Here is an 18,452-nt window from a genome sequence, read left to right on the forward strand (position 1 = left end):
TGGCGCACCCCCCCCCCTCCTGCCGCCCCACCAAAGCGTGGCTGCTATCGAGGCATCGAACCGATTGCCTTTGCTCCCCTCCGAGAGCATCCTCGGGGGTGGGAGCTGCCCGGGCTGGGAGCGCTCCCTCAGCCCCACGGGCTGCAGCCGGCTGGTGGCCGAGGAGAACTTTTTAAACCATTCTCAAATATTTACTCCTTCTTTATTTTTTTTTCCTCTGTCCTACATATTTAGCTAATGTCCAACCGCCTCCCACGGGTAAACTCAAACCATCTTTACCATATCCCCGCTTAATGCAGCTGGTTGCTTCGCGCTCTGCAATCAATAAAATCCCGAGCGCTTAAAAGTGGAGTTTTTATACAATTATACAGGTGTAGCCGAAGGAAATAATAATTGCGTCTACGGCTTTTCTGTCCGGGGTCGCTTTTCTGTTTCTTCTACCGAGAAATTCGGCGCCTCCGGCCCCTTCAAATTGCCGAAAACTGTACTTTTCTCCCGCAGAAAGTTTGAAGGCGTTTCTGGCTGTAGTTTCCCCGTCGCCCAGTAGACGGCACAACAGCTCAATCCTTCAGATGCAGAACAGTCGAGCAGCTTTTTTTTTTTTCTTTAATTAAGCAGCCAGAGTTTTACCCAGCAATTTTGTTATTCTTATTATTATTTCATTCAACGAGAAGTATAGTAATATCAATAGCAAAGGGACAGGGCTTGGTATAGGCAGGGAGTAAAGAAATGCGGCGGGCAGCTGGGTATCGCAGGTATCGCTGCAAACACCGGAGCGGAGCAGCGCTTCCAAATTAATACGACTGAACTTGTGGCGCCTGGATCGTGTGAGCAAAAAAAAAAAACCAAACCCCCAAACCAATCCAACCCCAACACTATCGTGCTGCCGGGCTCTGGGGTTATTCTGGGGATTTTAGGCTGAAATTGTCTAATTGTAGCGTGCAATAGGAAGGGGCCGCCGGGCAGGGGCTCGGCTCGGCTCTGCTCTGCCTCGCCCGGGCTACCCCGAGGTGCCACCGCGGGGTAAACCTGGCAGCCGCCGCAACTTTTGTCCCTGAAAGGCTCCTTTTGTGTGCGTGTGCCTTCCCTCCCTCCGCCGGCACCGCTGCCGGAGCAGTTGAAGTGACAAAAATCCCGGCCAGTAACTCATTTCCCAGTTAATTTTATTAAAAAAATTTATAGCGGTGTTTAGAAAGTTTTAAGACAACCGTAAATTTTATTGGGAATATTTTATGAAGCCCTCCATTTAATTAATAAAAGGCCCCCATAACTTCTGTAAACGTCGGGGGGGGGGGAGAGCAGGCAGCCCCCCCCCCCCCCCTTCCCCACCACCCCCGCCCCCGCACCGCGGGCCGCTCCGCGGGCCGGGGCGCCGGTCCGGCATCGCCCGCCCCGGGCTGCCGGCGGCATCCAGGGCCCGGGCTGTTTTGCCTGGAAGTGCTGGATAGCACAAGCTGACCCCGGGCTGACTCCCCGGCCGGACCAGCCGCTCTTTGTTTTCTGAATCGGGAGCTGGTAAACAAACCCCGAAAGTCCAGGCGCTGCGCTTCATCGGCTCCCTTAAATCCCTTGCCGCTAACCTCCTTTTATTATCGCTTTTCCCCCCGCCTTGGGTCTGCCCTTTAATAGGTCTTTAAACAGGTTTTTGGTTTGTTTTGGTTTTTTTTTCCCATCTCTCTTTCAACCGTTTCATCAGGCTCTGACTTTTCGGGTATCTCCGCACGTATCGACACCCCCCCCCCCCCCCCTTATCTGAGGCATTCCTGGATTATCTCTCGGCCGCCTTTCAAACGCTTTCTTCTGCGGTTTCTTGTTTGTTTGTCTCTTCTGCTTGTTCCTATTTCAGTTTTCAAATTTCAATATTAATGGTGAAAGAGCACACTTGGATGCTAATTCCCCCCCCCCCCCCCCCCCAATCCCTGCTAGGAAGGCGGCAGGGAAGCCAGCTAGAAAACATTGGATTGTTCCTAGGTATGACTAATTCTTTCCTCAAGCTGGGAAATTCAGCCTGATTAAAAGCCTCATTTATTATCCGATAAGCAAATGGACCCAGATTCCACCTCGAGGAGGAGGCTCCCTTGCTCCCCAGACGCCTTTTTTTGCCCCAGCTCGGCGGACCCCTCCGCGAAGGGCCCGGCTTAAGCCGGGGGGTGACGGGGGACTAGGGGGCCGCCGGGGCCGCGCAGCAGCGCGCAGCGCACCGCGCTCCGCAGCGAGGCCGCTGCCCGGCCCGGGCACCCACCGAACCCCCTCGCTGTATCGCTTTTTATTCCTCCCCCCCATCCCACTTTTTTTTTTGTTTCCCCTCTCGCTCTTTCCACCGTGCGATGGGCAAGTGTCAGTAGATCCCTGCAAAACAGCAAGTTTTGGCAAAGAAAAAAAAAAAAAAAGAGCCGCCTTGCCCAAAAAGGCAGCGGGGCGAGATGCTGCGCGGGTCGCTGCCGTCGCGCAGCCCGTCAGCCTCAGGAGGAGTTTGCAGAGATAGCGCGGAACTGTCCGTTTACTTTTTCCCTTTTAATAGATGATTAATTGCTGCCCGGATTAAGCTTGCTTGCCTTTTTTTTTTTTTTTTTTTTTTTATGACCGGTATATTGCAAGCGGAGAGGCGCGCAGCGCAATTTCTCGCAGCAAGCCCTAAGAGTAATAACTGTTTGCTAATTGTAAAATCCTTATCCAGAATGAGGTTTGGGCAAACAATTTGTACGACTGTAATTACACTGTAAAAGTGTTTTAGGCTGGGTTGCGCTGAATTAATCTTATAAAGGCCTGGCGGAGACGCTTAAAAGGGTTTGGGGTTTTTTTTAGGGTTTGGGGTTGGGGGTTTTTTTCTTAATTTTTTTGGGGGGGAGGAGGGAAAAGGGCTGGGGAGCGGAGGAGACTGCAGCTCTGGGAGTTAAGCTGCAGCCTCCCCCTGCAAGGGACCTGCGAGATGGGGAATCGTTACCGAGCGCCGTTCCCCGCGTCAAGAAATAGAGAGATCAACCCCCACGCCCGTGGGTCGGCTCCCACCACGGACGCGGGGGTGGGTGGGGGTTAGCGTATTAAAATGGCTCTTACCTGAGAGGTCTTTATTTCCCTCGCCGGGATAAAAGGCCGGTCCTAGCGGGAAAGGGGGGGGGGGGGGGGGGGGGGGATCGAAACGGGTTTCCCTGAAGTTTGAGACGTGGCGGCGGGGGCCGAGCCGCTGCCCGCCGCTGCCTGTCACCCCCGGTGCCCCGGTAGAGGAGCAGCTTCGCCCCTGCCATGGGGGTTTGTACCGGAGTAACCCCCCGCTATTTCCTTCCCCCCCCCCCCCCGCCCCAGCAGCCTCACTCGGGGACCGCTGCACCGGGCTACCGGGCGGCGGGGGTTCTCCCTCTTCCCCGCCTCCCCGGGCAGGAGATGCGATGGGTCCGGGGCACCTCTCCCCGCCGGCACCCGGTCAGGTACGGGGGAAGAAGGGACACGACGAGCTCTCCGTTCCCAAACCGGCGCGGGGGTCCGCGGGAAAGGATGGCTGTGCTTTTGGACGGCAGCGGACCCCCGGCTACGCGGATAGGGGGGGCCACCGGCAGCGCCGGGGAAAGGGGGGGGGGGGGGGCGCGCTCCCGGCGCAAGGCAGCGCGGCCGCGGAGCCTAGCGCGTGAGGGGGGGGGGGAAGCGCGCCGGGGCGCCCCGCGGGCAGCGGACCCGCTGCCCGCGGGGCGCCCCGGCGCGCTCCCCCCCCCCCCTCCGCCTCCCCCCCCCCGCGGCGCGCCGGTCCGAGCTCCGCTTCCCGCCCGGACCAATGGGGGCGCGGCGCGGGGCGGCGCGGCGCTGATTGGTCGGCGGCGGCGCGGCGGCGGCGGCCGGGGGCCGGGTGAGCTCACTCGGCCGGCGGCCGCGGGGGGAGCCGCCGCGGGGGGGGGTGGGGGGGCGGAGGGGAAGGAAGGGGAGGGGGAGGGCAGGCGGGGGAGCGAGGGGCGGGCGGCGGCGCTGCGCGGGCGCGGAGCGGGGCGGCGGCGCCGCCAGACAAAGGGGACGGGAGCGCCCCCACACCCGCCCGTGGGAGGGGGGCGGTGGACACACCGGTTGGGGGGGGGGCGGAGGGCAGAGCCGGGAGGGGGCGGTGTATCCAGCACACACACCCGCACGCACACACGCACGCACGCACCCCCCGCGCGGGGCGGGGGCGCGGCGCTGCGCGGGCGCGGGGCGGGCGGCGCGCCCCCCTGCGCCGGTGGCGGAGTTGCTGCCGCCCAGCGCATTGTGTAAGACGCGACCTGTTATGGCCACCACTACTTCCGGGTTCCCGCAGTCTGCTCCAGCCCGGCGCTGCGCTGCGCTCGCCGCGGCGGTGCGGCGGCGGCGGCGGCGGCGGCGGACGCCCGGCAGCGCGCGGCCCGCGGCGGCAGCGCCGCGCCTCCCCCCCCCCCTTCCTCCTCCCCCCCCCCTTCCCCGCTGCCCTTCCTCCCCGCGCCCGCCCCGCACGGCGCGGCGCTCCGCCCGGCACCCGCGCCCGCGCCCGGCCCGCCTCCGCCTCCGCCAGCCTCGCCCGGCGGCCGCGCAGGGGCAGAGCGAGCCGGCGCCGGCGAGGAATTAGGAGCGATCCGAGGAGGAGCGAAAAAAACCCCCCCCATCATCATCATCATCATAATAACCATAATAAAAGGAGAGCCGGCGCGTTAGCGAGCCTTTTTAATTTTTAATTTTTCCCCCTCCTCTTCCTCCTTCTCCTCCTCCCTCGATTTTTAATTTTTATTTTTTTCCTAAATTTTTCTTCTTCTTTTTTTTTTTTTTTTTTTTTTTTTTGGGTGAGCGCGCTCGAAAATTAACATTTGAGGTGTCCTGCGCGGTGGGAGCACACGCAGCGGATCATCATCAGTCATTCACCACCTTGACAACCTCGCCTGTGATTGACAGCCGGAGTGGCAAAAAGCCATGAGACTTGGTAGTTGGGTTTGAGGGGCACTTTAAAAAAAAAAAAAAAACAACCCTGATTTGGGGAAAGGATATTTGCTTTCGCCCCGCTGCTGTCTTGGAAACGAGAGGGGGAGAGTAAGAGAGAGAGAGAGACAGAGAGAGAGACAGGGAGAGAGGAAAGAAAGAAAGAAAAAAGAAGGAAGGAAGGAAGGAGGGAGAGTTGATTTTTTTTTCTTCTAATTTTTTTTTCTCCTTTTTTAATGCTGAGTTACCGTATCGCTTCGCTGAGATCCAGCAAGCCGAAGATTTTACTCGATTGCTTTCATTGCTGGCGACGCTAAGGGATTTTTGCATTTTTTGGGGGGGTGAGGGGGGGGGAACTTCGCGTTTCTTTCTTTTCACACTGGCCTTAAAGAGGATATATTAGAAGTTGAAGTAGGAAGGGAGCAAGCAGGCCGATGGCGCAAAGGGTACGTATTAAAAAAAAAAAAATGGATTTCAAATGTGAAATAATATTGAAACGTGGCTGACAGAGACGCAGCGAAAAAAGTTTCTTCCCCCCCCCCCTCCTTTTTGGAGCAGGGGCACAAAGCGGTGTCCTGGAGTGGGAGGATTTATCAGTTGTACTTGTAGGCTTAAAACCTGTATATATTGATATTTTCTTGATTCTTTTACTCCCCATCCCGTATCTCTCAGGGAAAAGGCAAGCTTTCTATACATTAATGACATGCAGGCATGTAAGTGAATATGTCCGAGCCTCTGTATTTGTTGGTTTTGTAGCTCTAGTCCTACCAATGTCTTTTTTAAAGTCACCAGTGCTTGAAATATTTGAATGTGTGCATGTCTGAGCATTTCGCTGTGTTAGTGATGATATACCGCTTCACTTTCGGAAGATAACTTCTGGCTGGGAGTAAGCACAACTTTATTTTTTCTTTTTTTTCTTCCTTCTCCCCCCCCCCCTTTTTTATATTCCGTCACAAAAGGTGCAGTGCAATGGGCCAAAAAAAAAAAAAAAAAGCTCTTTTAAAAAAGAAAGTCACTTTAATTGGAATTAGAGGTTAGCAGCATGCACTGCCATGTGTATTGTTGTTTCTATTTTGGATGCAATCTCCTTTTTTTTTCTCCCAGCTACCTCCTAAATTGAAGTTTTGTGGGGGTGGGAAAAAAAAAAAAAATCAGCCGGAGTCGGGTGAGCAGGGATTTGGGGAAGGGGAAAAACCCTGGAAAGAAGTTTTCTTGCTTAATTTGCCTGCCGCCCCTCCGAGTGTTGGTTGGGAAAGAAAGTTCCTCTGCTGACAACTTGCCTTTTACTCTTTCGGTCCAAGCAAGTGTCAGGGATCTTTAAAAGTGTTTATTCACACCTTCGCTTTTAATAGATGAAAAGTGGCCGTTTCCCCCGCTGCCTGGGAACCGCGTTAGCTTTCGCTCCTTAATCTTTAACAAAGAAAACCCTTAAAAAAAAAAAAAAAAAAAGGCATTCCCAAAATCCCGAGAGCCCGGGCAAACGTTTCCAGCCTTTCGGCTTTAAAAGTGCGTTCGCGTGGAACTGCTGGAAACCCCCAAAATCGCTCTTTTTTTTTTTTTTTTTTTTTTTGCCGCTGCTGAACTTTTTGCATCCTTGCTGGGTTGGGTACCTGACTTCTTATCAGCGGGAAAAGTTTAGCGGAGGGAGACTTGGGCTTCGTGAACCGCTTCCACTCACACGGGGGGTTTGGCAGGTTTGGGGATGGGGATTTGTTTTTTCTTTTTCTTCTTTTTTTTATCTTTTTAATTGTCGTTATTGCTATTTCTCCTCCGCCCCAGACTCCGAGGATTTCGGGTCGTGCGGGCCGCCGGGCCGGAGCAGCCCAGCTGAGCCCAGCCCAGCCCAGCCCTGCCCTGCTGCTCCCCGGCCCGGGCCGGCGTTTCCCTCCCCGGCTCCGGCGGCTGCACAGCGGCTGCAGGGAGGGGAGAACCGGCGGCGCGGAGCCCGGGCGCACCCCGGGGCGGAGAGGGGGGGCGCGGAAAGCGGCTTCTCCCCGCGTAGGGGGGGGACGGACGGGGGACACGAGAGCGGGGCTGCTACCGGGGGCGCTTCCCCCCCCCAAGCCCTCAGACCCCCCCCACCTCCCGGCGCGCCCCCCCTGACGCCTCTCTGCTCTCTCTGCCCCGCAGTACGACGAGCTGCCCCACTACGGCGGCATGGAGGGGGTGGGCATCCCCACCACCATGTACGGGGACCCCCACGGCGCCCGCCCCATGCAGCCCGTCCACCACCTCAACCACGGGCCGCCGCTCCACTCGCACCAGTACCCGCACGCCGCCCACGCCAACGCCATGCCCCCCGCCATGGGCGCCTCCGTCAACGACGCCCTCAAGAGAGATAAAGATGCCATCTACGGGTAGGTGCCGCGTAAGGCTCCGCGCCCGCGCAACCTGTGCGGGATGGAGCGGGGAGGGGGGCAGTGCGGGCCGGGCTGCCCCTGCGCGGGATGGGGATGGGGAAGGGTGGGATGGGGAGCGCCGCGTGGAAAAGGGGCCGTGTTCTTCATTATTTATTATGATTATTATTATTATTATTATTATTATTATTATTATTTTTTAAAAGGGGGGAGAGAGGGCTGGGGACCCCCCGGCCACGGGGAGCCGCGGGGGCTCCAGAAAAATAGGAGCCGGAGCTTGCTGGAGGGGCAGCAGGCAGCACCGCGGGGAGGAGGAGGAGGAGGAAGAGGAGGAAAATAATATTCCCAGGGCACAACCTGCGCCGGGTGGTAAATCTCTGCACGGAGTTTGGGAGCAGGGAGAGTTTGGAGCGCTTCACCCAACTTTCCACCTTGTTCGTCTCTCCTTGCGCTACGGAGGGGAAAACTCAAGAGCTGCTTCTCCCCACTCTGTTCCTTTTTTTTTTTTTTTTCTTTTTGTAAATTTTAATTTTTTTAAACTTTTTATCCGACAGCATTGAATGCTTCTCAATGCAGCAACTGGCAAAGCAGTTTCTAGGCCGTTGCGAAGGGAGCTGATGGGTTACGCTGGGCGGCAGATGCTTTTAAAATGAATCTGCCCGTCTTGAGTTTGAAGGGAAGTTTAAGAGCCTTTTAAAATCGCTCTCCAAACAGTGAGGAGAAGGGGGATTAAAAAAAAAAAAAATTACGTCGTTCGGTTTCTGTATCGGTTTGTCAGAAATCTGTAGGGTTGGTTAAAACTCCACGGTGTACGGTACCCCCCCCCCCCCCCCAAAAAAAGTACGAAGCCCTGGGAAAAAAAATGAACTCCTTGTTATACATATATACATGTGTGTATGTGCCCACGCTTATTTATTTATTGAAATTACTAAACGGCCGAGGGAGCCAGACGCACACGCAGCCTTTCTCCCGGGGAGGCTTTTAAAGCTGGGAGAGCCCAAAAGCACCTGGTTCCCCCGCGGGTCGGGTCTGCGGAGCTCCGGGGGGGGCGGAGGGCCAGGCCGGGGTGGCGGGCAGCGGACAGGCAGCCCAGCTGGCCGGCCAGCGCCTGCCCGTGGGTCGGCTGTTTTGGTGCTGGCTGTTGGGGGGTGGGTGGGTTTAGGGCTTTTTCTTTTTTATTTTTGAGTTTGAAGGGGGGTTGTTTCTTCTTTTCTGGGTGGTTTGTTTTGGGTTTTTTTCTCCCTTCGCTCCCAACAAGTGCTCCAGCAGAAAACGGGAATTAAAAGCATGAAAGGCAGAGGTGTAGGTCCAGAGATTTTAATTTATTAGTAGTATTTTTCTTTTTCCTAAAGCCAAGGAAAGTTAATTCAAAATGGCTGCTGGAACCGGCTTGGGTTTTATTCTTAGCTTGTCCTAAGGTTGTATTAACAATATCTGTGGCCAGATAACGCCGAAAGGCCGGGGAGATGCAGGGCTGCCGGCCGGCCGGCTGGGGGAAGGGGCCGGGGCGCTGCGGGAGGCGGCGGAGGGTGCCGGAGCCCCCCTCGGTGGGTGCCCCCCTCCCCACGCATGCTGCTGCGGGACTAACTGTTGTTGTGTTTGGGTTTTTTTTTTGTTTCGTTGTGATATTTCCCCCCCCCCCCCCCTCTGTGTGTGTGACTATTGTATTTTCTTTCAGACACCCCCTGTTCCCTCTTTTAGCACTGATTTTTGAGAAATGTGAATTAGCTACATGCACACCCAGGGAGCCCGGGGTAGCGGGAGGCGATGTTTGCTCCTCTGAGTCTTTCAATGAAGACATAGCAGTGTTCGCCAAACAGGTCAGCAAAACCGGGTTGAAACAGTAAAAGAAAAAAAAGAGGGGGAAAAAAAATCGTAACGAGAAAAACAAGTCTCTGTTGAGATAAAGATGCGCGTTTCCCCCTCCCCCCTCTCTTACTGCAAGAGGCAAAAAAAAAAAAAAACAACAACAACAACAAAATTTAAAAAATCGGGAAATCTCGGCAGTTGCCACCCCCCTAAAGAAATGAATTAATCGGAGCGGTCTGTGCCCAGCCGGGAGTTTCGCTGCGCGGCTCCCAGGAGCTGGGCCGGGGCTCTGCCGGGGAAGCTCCGTAGGTATTTTTCGGTGTATTTGATTCACTTGTTCAAGTGTTTGGCTGATGTACTAAATCCAGCAGTCAGGGCTTTGCACGAAAGGTTACATAATGGACCCGACAGTGTAATGAAGCAAGAAATAATAACGTCTGCTTTTTCTGCTTCCATATTTCAAATCTTTTTTATTATTCCCCCCCCCCCTTTCCTCCCCTTTCTTATATTTAGATCCGAGCAGAGAAACCCCTCTTTTCCTCTAATCCTGAACTGGATAACTTGGTAAGAGTTAACAACACTTCTTCCTCTCCCCACCCCCACCCCGCCACCCTCCCTTCCCTTCCCATTTATTTTTTTTTTTTTAACTTCTGTGTCTTCTAGCGAGGTGGTTTGGTGGTGCCAAATTGAAAATTTCTCACGTGGATCTTTTTTTAAAAAATTATTATTATATGATGATTTTTATAAATACAAGTAAATACGGTGCGGTAATTGCGTGGAAGTAAAAAATCCCATAAGGATATACATAAAGAAAGCCCCATCCAAACGGGAGCTTGCGGGCTTGATGGCGAGCTCGCCTGTCCAAGAGGAGTGTGGATTTATCCACACTGCAGCCAGCCACTCCATGCACCTTTTAAGCAGCTCGATGGGAAACATAGAGGATTGCTGTGGCTGGAGATGCACTGTTTGCTAACTCACTGAAAATGAGGTCTTTTCTCTCTTTCTTTTTTTTTTTTCCTTAAGGATAAACAAATATTTTGCCTCCACTGTAGGAGTCTTGCTCCCGCTTTCGCAAAGCAAGGAGCCAGCGATGGTGTTTAGAGGGTTGGTTTTTTTTAAAGAAATGTTTATGATCCGTATAATTTAGTTGCTTCGTTGCAATAGGGATTTTTTTTTTTTGTTAACTCTAGATCGCTTCTCGTTAAACAGTGCACAAAGCCACCGCTATTAAGTTTTAGTGTTATTGCCATAAATCAAAACAACTTTTTATTTACTACTAGAGAAAAGTCAAGCTACAAAGTGCGGCAGGGGCGGCTGTGGGAAATATCCCCAAATCCAGGAATGAGATAAATACTCGTGTTGTTTGTATCTTTGCAGATGATTCAAGCCATACAAGTATTAAGGTTTCATCTGTTGGAATTAGAGAAGGTAATTTTTGTGTGTGTGTCTCTCTCTCTCTTTCTTCCTCCTCCGTGTCAGTACTGCTGAAGTTCAGGCTTCTGGTAAATTTGCATAAATGTCTTTCTTTCTGGTAATTAGTGTCAAGACCAATCTTGGCGTCCATTTCTCTTCGCAGTTTAATTACAATTTCAGCCTCTAAAACCGGGCTCTCAAACGCCCAGGCCTTGTGTTCGTTGTAATACTTTGCTGGCTTTGTATAAATAGTTGCAGTTCTGTGGTGCTGCAGATGAGACTCGAAATGGTTGGTTTAGCCAAGCCCCTGAAATTGTGATTTAAAAAAAAATAAAATTATTTTTTCTTGGTGATGCTGGGGAAGAGACTTTGGTTGCAGTTAGTTAGAATGGGGAATTTTTTTTTTTTTTTTTTTTTTTTTTTTAAGAGCCATCTGCAGGTCAGGCTCAGGGCACGGATTGTCCTGTAACATTTTGCAGAGACAAAGCAGAGTTGATACTTGTGTCTGTCTCTTGTTCCTGGGAATATTGTACACCTCTGAGCAGAAGAAAGAGATTGCTGCCTAAATGCAGGGGTTTTGCTGGCTATTTTAGAAATCTTAGGAGGGAGAATGCTAATTTCTAAGAAGGCGGTGTCATCCGAGCTCACATTAAATTGGAAGTGCGCTCTGGTTTCCTGAGGATTTTTTACGTGTCATTGATAGCTGGCCTAGAAGAGAATTCCCTTTCTCCTAAAAATAAACATTTTGAGAGGTTTTTAAATAGTTGAAAAGTTTCTCGGGAGCCTCAGCCACTTTATCTAACCATAACTGGCAGGTTGTTCTCACTCTACCCAAAATGTGTTAAAATCTGCCCATTAATAGAGGCGGCTCAGGTACGAGTCTATCAGAGCGACTGGGGATTTCAGGGCATGGATGCCTATAATGTATTTCAGCCCAGCGCACCGGGATTTTTATTTTTTTTTAAATCCCTTTTTCTGTCCTCATACCCCTTTGGAAAGGGTTTATGATGAAATAACTGGATGAAATTAAATAGTTTACCTTAAATGTCACCCATGCAGGTCACCTCTCTAATGGCCACAGCTCCGGGAGCAGATGAATTTAACACGGGTGTTGAATATGTTGTAGCCTGTGAATCATCTTGTCACTGTCAATTTTCTGGGATATCTCTATTTTGCGAGAAAAGAAAGTTATTCCTAATTCTGGATGCGTCTAGAGGTCTCGGGGGGATAATTGCAGTGTGTTTCCCCTATTTAGGACTTTTGATGTCACAGGGGTGAAGGGGAGAGACTGGTTGCACTTGTCAATTTTACTTACGTATTCCTGATTATATTTTCTTCCTCCCCCCCCCCTTTTTTCTTTTTCCTCTTTTTTTTTCTTTTTTTTTTTTTTAACCTCTGTCATAATGTAGGTACACGAATTATGTGACAATTTCTGCCACCGGTATATTAGCTGTTTGAAAGGAAAAATGCCTATCGATTTGGTCATAGACGATAGAGAGGGCGGATCAAAATCGGACAGTGAAGACATAACAAGATCAGCAAATCTAACAGATCAGGTATGATCTCGCCAACGCCGCACACGCTGAAATTTGTATGCAGATCGCTTGCTGGGTCACTACGCCTCCTTTTATTATTTGCATATGATTAAGTCCCTTTTAGATAAATTTCCATCGAAATGAAAATTTTTGAATAATGTGGCTATTATTGCTTCATTAAGGCTTGCTCCCGGATTCGACCTGGCGAGATGAGCTTGTAAAAGCATCGCCTGCAAACTCGACCTGTTTCTTGTCGCTTTTAATTTTTGTCTTTATTTTATTTACCCTTTACAATAATAGAAGTGGTATCCCTGAGTCGCTGGCTTCTTGGTGGCTTAGGAAAGGGAGGGCTGGAGCCGTTTACCAAAATAATAATAAAATCCGAGATAGGTGGTCCGGGGAAGACAGAGAGGGTTTGAAATCTAGCAAATACTGGCTATTTTCTTCCCGTCTCTACGGTTCATTAGTCCGTCTTGTCAGTTTTCCTTGGCCGAACGCTTTTAGACTTCAGTGAACATTGCTTTGTGCACGCCTGCCTGCTGCAAACGCGCCCATTTTATTTTACTTAATAGAAGGAAAAAAACCCGGAGAAAATAAAACGGGACCCAGGTTTTAAATTATTTTCCTTGATCTTTCACATTTTCAACCCCTCTCTTTAAAAAATAAAAATATCCAAACCCCAAAACCAAGCCAGCAAAGCCTCTCGTGGCTTTGACGGTGTCCGGTTTTTGTCTGGGATGGTTCAAACCTTTAATGCCGGCCGTAGCCGATGTGGGAAATAGGGATGACTTGGGAAAGCTGGCTTTCCCCTCTGCCCTCCCCTTCTCCTGTGTCTGTCCGCTGGGCTTAGGCTGGGATTCTTGCCTTATAATGGGAGCGTTTGGGGCTAATTCAGGAGGTGCCCAGAGCTAAATTAAGCTCCTAGATGATGGAAGTGGCTGAGATTTGGCTTTTTTCCCCCGAGTTGGGTAGAACTGTGGGGTTTTCCTGGTCGGTTTGCTTTCTCTCAGCCGAGGGGTAGCAGTGCTTTGGCTGCGAGAGAAGGGACCCCGGACACACACGCACGCACACAAAAATTCCCCGACTAAAAACCCCAAGTTATTTCTTCTTTACGATCAGCTTTGTAAATACAGTCTTAGGAGTAATCAGCTCCCGACTCTGGAGGTTTCCTTTTGTTCAAGCAAGGCGCAGTCAAGCAGACAGGAGTTTCCTCAGCCGCTTTGCCATTATCACCAGCACTGTCAGCCAGGAGTTATTTTATAGATTACCGACATAAAGGTGTGTTGCATTGCAGCGTGGGCAGTATCTTAAATATTTTCTCCTATCTGCCAAAGGCTATCGGGCTGCTGGTAGTGCCGTGACAGGGGGAGGCAGGCTTGAAGGAAGGCATGAACTTTTTAAAAGGGGTTTATGTGCACGTATGCGGGGGTTGTGGTCGTTGTCCCGTCCCGTCCCGTCGTCCCCCCCCCCGCCCCCAGTTTTGCTGCGAAGGGGAAAAGCCTCGCGGGGCGGACGGAGGGCGGCGCGGCAGGGAGGTGCCCGGCGGGCCGGGGCCGGGGAAGATGCTCCGGGGGACCGGCGGCCCCGCGCAACGCCTTAAAGCGAGGGGAGCCCTACAGCGAGGGTCCAGCTGAGGGAAGCTCGGCTCGCTGCTGTTGAATAAAAATTGTAATCCAACAAGTCTAACTAGAAAATGGGTTTCTAAAAGCTCTGGAGTGCTGGGTACATAAAGCTATTTGAGCAAATTACAAGAATCGCTCAGGGGCACGAATGAAATCAACACTTTAATTGCCTCCAAAATGAAGATTTATACCCCATTTTCCCAACGAATCATTATTTTATTAAAGTGAAAGCTAAAGAAATGAAGCTATAGTTTTGGGGTTGTCAGGGGGAGGGGGTCGTGTCCTCCTCTCCCCCCCCCCCCCCCGCCCTTTTTCGCCAGGAGCGCGGACACTGCGCGCCCGGCGCCGGCCCCTGTCCCGCTGCGCGGGGCCGGCCGCGCACCGCCGCGGGGCTCAGCCCCGGCCTCTCCGGCTTGCGCGGGCGCTGCGCCAGCCGCGGGGCCCGGCGGCCTCCCCGGGGCGCACCGGCTCCTCGCCGGGCGGGGGGGAGCTGCGCGGGCAGCGGGGCTTGGCTTTCCCCGTCGAAGGGAAAAGGCGCAAAAATACGCCTTTACGCCCCTCTTCCCCCCTAGCCCCCGGCCGACGAGGCGGCGGATAAAACCCGCGGAAGCCGGGCGGCGCAAGGGGGGCCGCGGAAGTTGCGCGGGGTGGGGTTGGGTGGGGGGTGTTTTACCGGGGGATGCGCGGCCGCCCGCGCCCCCGGTAAACTCCGTTGCCAAGTCCGGCCCCGGCGAGGCCGGCAGTATCAGGGCCCTAATGGTTAAATAATAAGGTGTTGAGTGCTTGTCGCTGGGGCGGCTAATTAGGATGTCCCTCCGCGGTGCGCGTTTATGGCCGCGCGGGTTTATGGAAGCGCGGGCGCGCAGGGCCGGGTGGCGGGAGCGAGGGGCTGGCTGCCGGGTGCGGGGCCGGGCGGGCTGTCCCTCAGCCTGCCCACGGCTGCGCTTCTGAGAGTAGTAAAAGAGTAAGTATGTAAAAGCTTTTATTATGGATTTAATTACATTTTCTTATATTGTGGTAGTAAAGGTTACAGTTAACAGGGTTGGTTTTTTTTTTTTTTAATTTATTGGTTTCCCCTTATTTATTCTTTCCTTATAGGCCCCTCAATGCCAGTGCCTTTAAGTCCCCCGGTTAATGGAAAGCAATGACGCTAATGCTAGATTTTGCAAAGTAAAGCCCCATAACGCTAACCATTGTTCAGTGATTTAACTAGCTCAGTGGCAATAGGTCACTAAAATAGCATCCTTCTCCCACGGGCGCGACCCCACTGCCTGCCAGGGTGGGACCTGCAGAGTTGTTGTTTACTGCTACGGCTCCAGAAGTACAAAGCAGGAGTTTGGGGTTTTTGCTGGGGATAATTGAACTCCAGATCAACCAGGCCCTGGGACTTTAAAAAGCCTAGCTGGAGGATTGCGCCCATGCTCAAATTTTCAAAATAAACCTTTTTTAATCATTAGCTTTTCAAACATTTGCATGTTTAAATTTTCAAATGTTTGTCGGCGCCCGGAAAGATTTAAAACACAGCTGTTGCGTGATGCGGATGGGAAAACTCCCTCCGATTAAAAAAAAAGCCCAAAGACTCTCTGTAGTCAGAGAGCAGAAATTCACTTTCTTAGGTAGTCCTAAACTATTACCGTGGGGCTGTTTTCTTGAAGCCGCATCACCTTGGCACCCAGGTGCTCTTGCCCGAACTGTAAAATTCCCCTGCAAGAGCACATCTACAGAAAGCCGTTAGAAAGCCCTTTGAGGAAAACACGGTATAAAGTAGCCACCTCACCCAAATAAAGTACATTAGCAGCATAAGATAGATTTTATAGGGACAAAACAGTATTTTCTTATGGAAAATAAACTTGTTGAGCAAAGCCACAGTAGTATTACTTGACAAAAATTACAATTTAATAAGGCAGAAGCCAATTACGTGCACAGAAACTTTTAAAGGCAAATCGGCAAAGAGCCAAATTTCTATAGGGACTAGGAGGGAAATGATCAAAAAATGAACATGAAATAAGACTTCCTGTAAGAAGGTCCATAATTCAACATTATTTGACTCCACTGTCAGGGAAATTGTTGAAGGATAGTAAACTGATACTAGAGCCTCAGTCATTTTTGTTACAGTCTTAAATGTTTGCAACTGTGGCGTTTTAGATGGCCCTTCTTGGGTGATAGTATATCATATATATATATGTATATAATAAAGCAACACTTCTATTTATGTTGCAATAGATTCTTTTTAATGCGCGCAGTTGCAGAGTTTCTCTAAACAAAATGCAGATAGACAGCTTTTTTAAAAACGGAAAAATTACTTAAAATGTATTCTTTACAAAGAAAGAATCATAAACTGCAACGCAATATATAGCATATCTGACGGTGGGTGGGTTGTCTAGGGCATTGACCACTTATGACTAGACTAACTTTCCCAAATACTTCAAATACATTAGCTCTACCTTGCAGCCAATACAAAAATAATATCTCGGGGAAGAAAAATAACTGAGAAATACTCTTTTTACTTGGGGACTTCTTCACAGGTATTTTCAAACTGTCTATGGTTTTAACTGGGGGGAGCTAAGAATATTACTGCCTTCGGTATATGTACTCCCATATTGGAGGAACAAACATCAAAATAATAGATGCAGTGCAGAGGGTGCAAGGTAGAATTCATTTCTGCATAGTAAAAGAGTTACAGCCAAGTAGGACTCTGAGGAGGACCAATAAAATAACGTTTAAAAGACTCAAAATTTAATTTTCTTCCTCTGACTTTATGCCACCTTGAGCCGGTGACTCCTTTTTTGTTTGTTTTGGGGTAATTTTTTTTGCAGGGATATTTAGGAGCTGTTCTCATGCCCGAGTTTGGCAGACTATTTAATGTAAAGATACAACACGTTAATTTAGATTCCGGACCTGTTATCATCCGAAACACTGGCTGAAATTGTATTAGCAAAATAAGGTTTTCTTTGCTCTCCGTTTCTTTAAGCAAGTAAATATATTGTTAAGTAGACAAGAGATTCAATATATTTTCTTTAATTTATTATTTCAATTCAAGAATCTTTGCTGGTTTGGTTTGTTTGTTTGGGTTTTTTTTTAAAATCATTCAAGAGCCCAAATGTATCTGTCCTTATAACTGGGTATAATATTTGCTGCTTTCCTTAAGTTGCGTGCTCAGGCCTAACTTCCGTGTAAAGTTTCTCAAACTGAAGTTACCTTTTGTTGCAAAGGATAGTTTAATTTCCTAATTTTTTGCATCGTTTTCAATATCAAACCTGACAGAGCTCAGTTTAAACCCCAGGTAAGCCTGGAACTTGTCCTAAACATTTGCAAGCTTATCCCGAAGTGTTCCCCTAAGCGGGAGCTTGCGGCGTCTTTGCGTTAGGGACTGCAGATTGTTATTTTGGGGCAACCTGGAGGTTTGCAAGGAAATTGTGAAAAAATGAGTTTTACCTTAAGTTTAAGCTTTATGGCTGAGGGTTTGAGTCTTCCCTGGCTGCTGGTCCACAGGTAGCAATAAAGGTAATGGGCTTTGCACGCGGAAGGGTTACTGCAGCCCGGAGTATGCAATGTTAGCACTTAAAAAAGTCAGATTATATCGCGCTCAATCAAAAGTGAGTAAGCGTAGGTCGTGCTGATAAATACTGCTTTAAAAGCAGCGAAAATCCGGCACAGCTTCTTTAAATTAGGGAATCTCTGTTTTGTTTTGTTTTGTTTTGCATTTCTGCGTTTGGGCTTTTTTGGTCACATGAGCATGCAGTTAGGAGCTATCTTGTGTAATCTAAACAAATTGAAGAAAATAAAGAGGAGGGTTGTTTCTGGTTGTGAAAATTTTTGAAGGTTTCTGGAATTGTTTCCTGGTGGGGGTTGTGTGGGAGAAGGAGAGACTGGGATGCGCTGCAGGGTCACCTCATGTCCTCGGCACGTTACCTCCCTCTCCTGATGCTCAGTTGCTCAGAGCAGGCTTTGACTCCCATGGCAAATTGGGAAATTAGTGTTTATATTTGATTTTTTTCCCGCAGTCGCAGCAATATTTGGAGAGGGTTACTCTTAACAGTGCGCACATTTTGTGTTCTGCCTTGTTTGAGTGCATTTCTGTCCCCGATTAATGGCCCCATGTCTAACGCACCGCTGATACTCTGTAACACGACTGAAAGACAACTTGCTGGCAGTTGGTTCAGCTCTTCTTTGGTGTGCTTGGTGTGGTTGCCTTTTTGATTTTACTACCTTCAAAAGGAAAAAAAGAGATGTAACCCAGCCTCGGAGCATAGGTGAGAGCAGAATCCCTGCCGGCCAGTGTCCTCGGGACTCCTTTTTTTAATTTAGGCTGGAAAGCTTCAGCCCCTCTGCGGCAGTGGTGGGGCTCTGCGCTCTGTTAGCGAGGGGGCTGCTGGCACCGGGGATCCCCATCACCTCCGCAGGCTCAACTTGTTGAGTTGCCTCGCTGGTTGTTGCTGTCACGGCTTCATTTATTTATTTTCGGATGTATATATCCGAGAGGTGAAGAGCGACGCGGCAATTTCAGGCTTATGTGGGTCGTTGTGTGTACGAAGGCAATAGCGCAGGCGGTGAGTAGTTTCTGGGGGTTATTGGATTTTGGAAAATGGGGTTTGAGATTCATTGGTAGACGTCTGGGCAAATTTTGGAAATTTAAATGTTGGCGAGGTGAATTTAAAAAAAATATCTGAGTTTGTCCTGAAATCAAAGGGCCTGTTTGCACTTAAAAAAAAAAAAAAAAAAAAAAAATTTAAAAGTTGTAATACAGAGACTGCCATTTCCTTGCTAACTTGTGGGGCGTGGGGAAGGTAGGACAGAAAGAAAAGGATTTG

At 50.4% G+C, this 18,452-nt stretch overlaps 1 protein-coding gene across 8 annotated transcripts in view; it reads left to right on the forward strand.

Moving 5' to 3' along the window:
• The first annotated feature begins 3,265 nt into the window (after positions 1 to 3,265).
• MEIS1 (Meis homeobox 1) overlaps positions 3,266 to 18,452 on the forward strand; it is a 110,396-nt gene continuing 95,209 nt past the window's right edge. For 2 of the 8 annotated variants that reach the window (XM_030022312.2, XM_030022318.2), the window contains exons 1-6: positions 3,266 to 3,425; positions 7,036 to 7,262; positions 8,941 to 9,082; positions 9,585 to 9,635; positions 10,449 to 10,499; positions 11,894 to 12,040. In XM_030022312.2, the coding sequence (XP_029878172.1) occupies positions 3,387 to 3,425; positions 7,036 to 7,262; positions 8,941 to 9,082; positions 9,585 to 9,635; positions 10,449 to 10,499; positions 11,894 to 12,040 (657 nt within the window). In that variant the 5' untranslated portion in view covers positions 3,266 to 3,386. Of the gene's footprint in view, positions 3,426 to 3,814; positions 3,839 to 4,440; positions 5,352 to 7,035; positions 7,263 to 8,940; positions 9,083 to 9,584; positions 9,636 to 10,448; positions 10,500 to 11,893; positions 12,041 to 18,452 lie in introns of those variants that run through there. The other 6 variants (XM_030022315.2, XM_030022313.2, XM_030022316.2 and 3 more) reach the window with 6 other exon arrangements.

Source organism: Aquila chrysaetos, chromosome 8, assembly GCF_900496995.4.
Source record: "Aquila chrysaetos chrysaetos chromosome 8, bAquChr1.4, whole genome shotgun sequence".
Taxonomy (NCBI): domain Eukaryota; kingdom Metazoa; phylum Chordata; class Aves; order Accipitriformes; family Accipitridae; genus Aquila; species Aquila chrysaetos.